This window comes from Buceros rhinoceros, unplaced genomic scaffold, assembly GCF_000710305.1.
Source record: "Buceros rhinoceros silvestris isolate BGI_N320 unplaced genomic scaffold, ASM71030v1 scaffold21178, whole genome shotgun sequence".
NCBI lineage: Eukaryota > Metazoa > Chordata > Aves > Bucerotiformes > Bucerotidae > Buceros > Buceros rhinoceros.
In genome coordinates this window covers 36,888-39,321 of record NW_010428945.1, presented here as the reverse complement: position 1 = coordinate 39,321, position 2,434 = coordinate 36,888, and the positions used below count along the sequence as shown (strand labels likewise).

At 49.7% G+C, this 2,434-nt stretch overlaps 1 protein-coding gene across 1 annotated transcript in view; it reads right to left on the bottom strand.

The window, feature by feature from the left end:
• Nucleotides 1–2,434, bottom strand: part of NIN (ninein (GSK3B interacting protein)) — a gene marked incomplete at both ends in the record, with an annotated part of 37,550 nt that overhangs the window by 1,840 nt on the left and 33,276 nt on the right. The window contains 2 exons of the mRNA XM_010142478.1: nucleotides 695–808; nucleotides 1,351–1,473. Coding sequence (XP_010140780.1) covers nucleotides 695–808; nucleotides 1,351–1,473 — 237 coding nt within the window. The remainder of the gene's footprint in view (nucleotides 1–694; nucleotides 809–1,350; nucleotides 1,474–2,434) is intronic.

Genomic DNA, 2,434 nt, shown 5'->3' with positions numbered 1-2,434 from the left:
AGGAATGCGGCTTGGCATCTGCTGGACCAAGGTTTCTGGTAAGCTTGGTCTGCTAGGATGTCTCTGCGCCATATACCGCGCAGATTTAGGATCTCTGATGGAAGGAGTGAAGAAGTTACAACGCTGACAGCCCCCTTTACAAGTACTAATTGATTTTCTGACTCTGTTCCAAATTATTAGCCATCCATTTGGAACACAGCCACCACACTGCATTCAACAGACACATCTTCCAGCCCCGAATATTTACGGTGATATGCTGGGAAGAGAAGATTTCTCTTGAATGATTCATTCTTCCCGGCAGCCCACGGCCAGCCAGAAGCCCCAGGTGTAATCAGCCCAGCAGAGAGCCCTTCGCTCCCCTCCCCTGCCCAGCGAGGCACGAGCCACCGCCGCAGAGCCGGGAGCCGCTGCAGGATTTTAGGAATAATGGGCAGGATGAGTTGGCCAAATGGAACTTACTGTAGATGGAAAACAACATCACTTATTCTCAGAGGGGAAAAAAAAAAGTCTCTTATTGCATTTAACAAGTTTCCTCTTGTCCTTTAAGGCCGTCACTTGGAAAGCCCATCAAAGCGGCCATTCTTAGCCACAGGACATCCCTGCACAGAGAAGAGGCTGCTTTTAATGTGCAAAGTGCTCCAAGAGATTATAAAACGCTTTTGCTCCAGGGCGATAGCCACCCCCACTGTTATACCTTCTCCTGCGACACGGTGAGCTGGGTTTGCAGCGCCTGGCTCTGCTGTTCCCAGGACTTCTGTTCCTGCTTCAAGCTGCCAAGTGCGCTCTCTAAGCGGCTTACCTGAGCTACCTGGAATGAGATTACATCGGTAAGCCCCGCTCATGCAGGCTTTTAGCTCAACTTGACTTTGCGAGTTTAGCTAGAGGGAGTTAGAGCTGCGCACAGGAAACGGGGGAGAGTGAGAAACCACCCCGCCAGCTCCCAGCCCACACCTCCAGCTCCACACGACCAGGTCATTACTGATAGCGTGTGTACAAGCAACACTGCTCCAGTTCAGCGCTACGGTATGGCAGAGCTGCAGAAGAAGTCCAAGGACACTGTCTTCCTTGTCCTGCTGCAGTATTTCTATCCAGCCCTCTTTTTCTTGCAGTGATGGGAATTTTCTACATAAACAAATAACAGCAAAGCTGGCCTCCAGAACTTAAGCTTTCCCTTTAAAACCAGCTAGGAAAAAAAAAAAGGTGGTGGTAATTCTTTATCTGGCTTGAAGGTGAGAAAGAAAAAACCCAAAAGGAGTTTTCCAGGTTATGGTGGTACAAATATTGACACAAGAATCCTAACAGCCCGTTACAGCACGTAGGGAGCGATGTGGAGCTGCAGTTTGTCCTTACCTTATCGACACATCTATTGAATTCCTCGCTCAAGGCTTCTTTTTCTTTCTGCAGCTTTTCATTTTTAGCCATTAGGCTTGAAACTTCATTTTGAAGGTCAGAGAGATCAGAGCATCTGGGCAGCTGTGGGAAACAAGCGCCTCAATGTTGGTTTCTGTGCCGTTTCTCAATTTGGGATGCAAGTATTACACCAGATAGAGCAGAGGAGAGGAGCCTGCTCCAGTTTGGGGCCAGTTCGAGTATCGAACCACTCCAGTTTGGGGCCACACGCGTATCGATGGTACAACCCAGGGCACCCTTCCTGCAGCAGCAGCAGCGCTCAGGAGACCCGGTTGCCTCACGATCCCTCAGGTGTGCTTTAGGGCTGGTCTTTCTCGGGGAAAAAAACCCCACCATACTGCCAACTTCTGATCCTTCTCTCGTTTGACATCTGGTTTTGCTTTTTAAGAGCGTCACCTAACCTAAGCACAAGTGCATCAAGCGATTTTTTACACCGTAAAACCAACTGCTGTGTGGAGCCCTCATCAGGAGAGCCAACTCGTTTGTAGCCTTCATTATCTGTGTTTATTAGCATATATTTACACAGCCAATTGAACCACTCTTACCCAGGCGATAACCAAGCTCTCCAGGAAATTACCCCCGGAAGCTGTGAGATGCCAGATGGGGTTAGCAATAGGAATCCTCTCAAAGACCGTGCTGGAAGAGACCAGTCCTTCAGTGGAGCTGTGTGGGTATCCTGTCCTCACGAGCTAGAAGAGATCTGCCTGTTCTGTGACCAGAGCTTTGAATCGTTGTCACAGCCTGTCTTTGCAGAACCACTACTCTGGAAAACCGTTTGGCGAAGGCTGCGTAGAACCAGCCTTATTTATACAACGGTGCATTGTACCTGGAAGCTATTTCAAGAGGATTTCTATTCCCCTGTGGTTATGACCTTTCTTTAAAGAAATGATCCATTTCCAACTCGGGCAAGAGAGCCGGGCACACCAAGAGACAGCCAGCAGAACCCGATGGCCCTCAAGCGGCTGAGTGCCCATCCCTGGAGGGCTTTCCCAGCCGTGTGGAGGTGCTGCTGCGGGACAGGGGG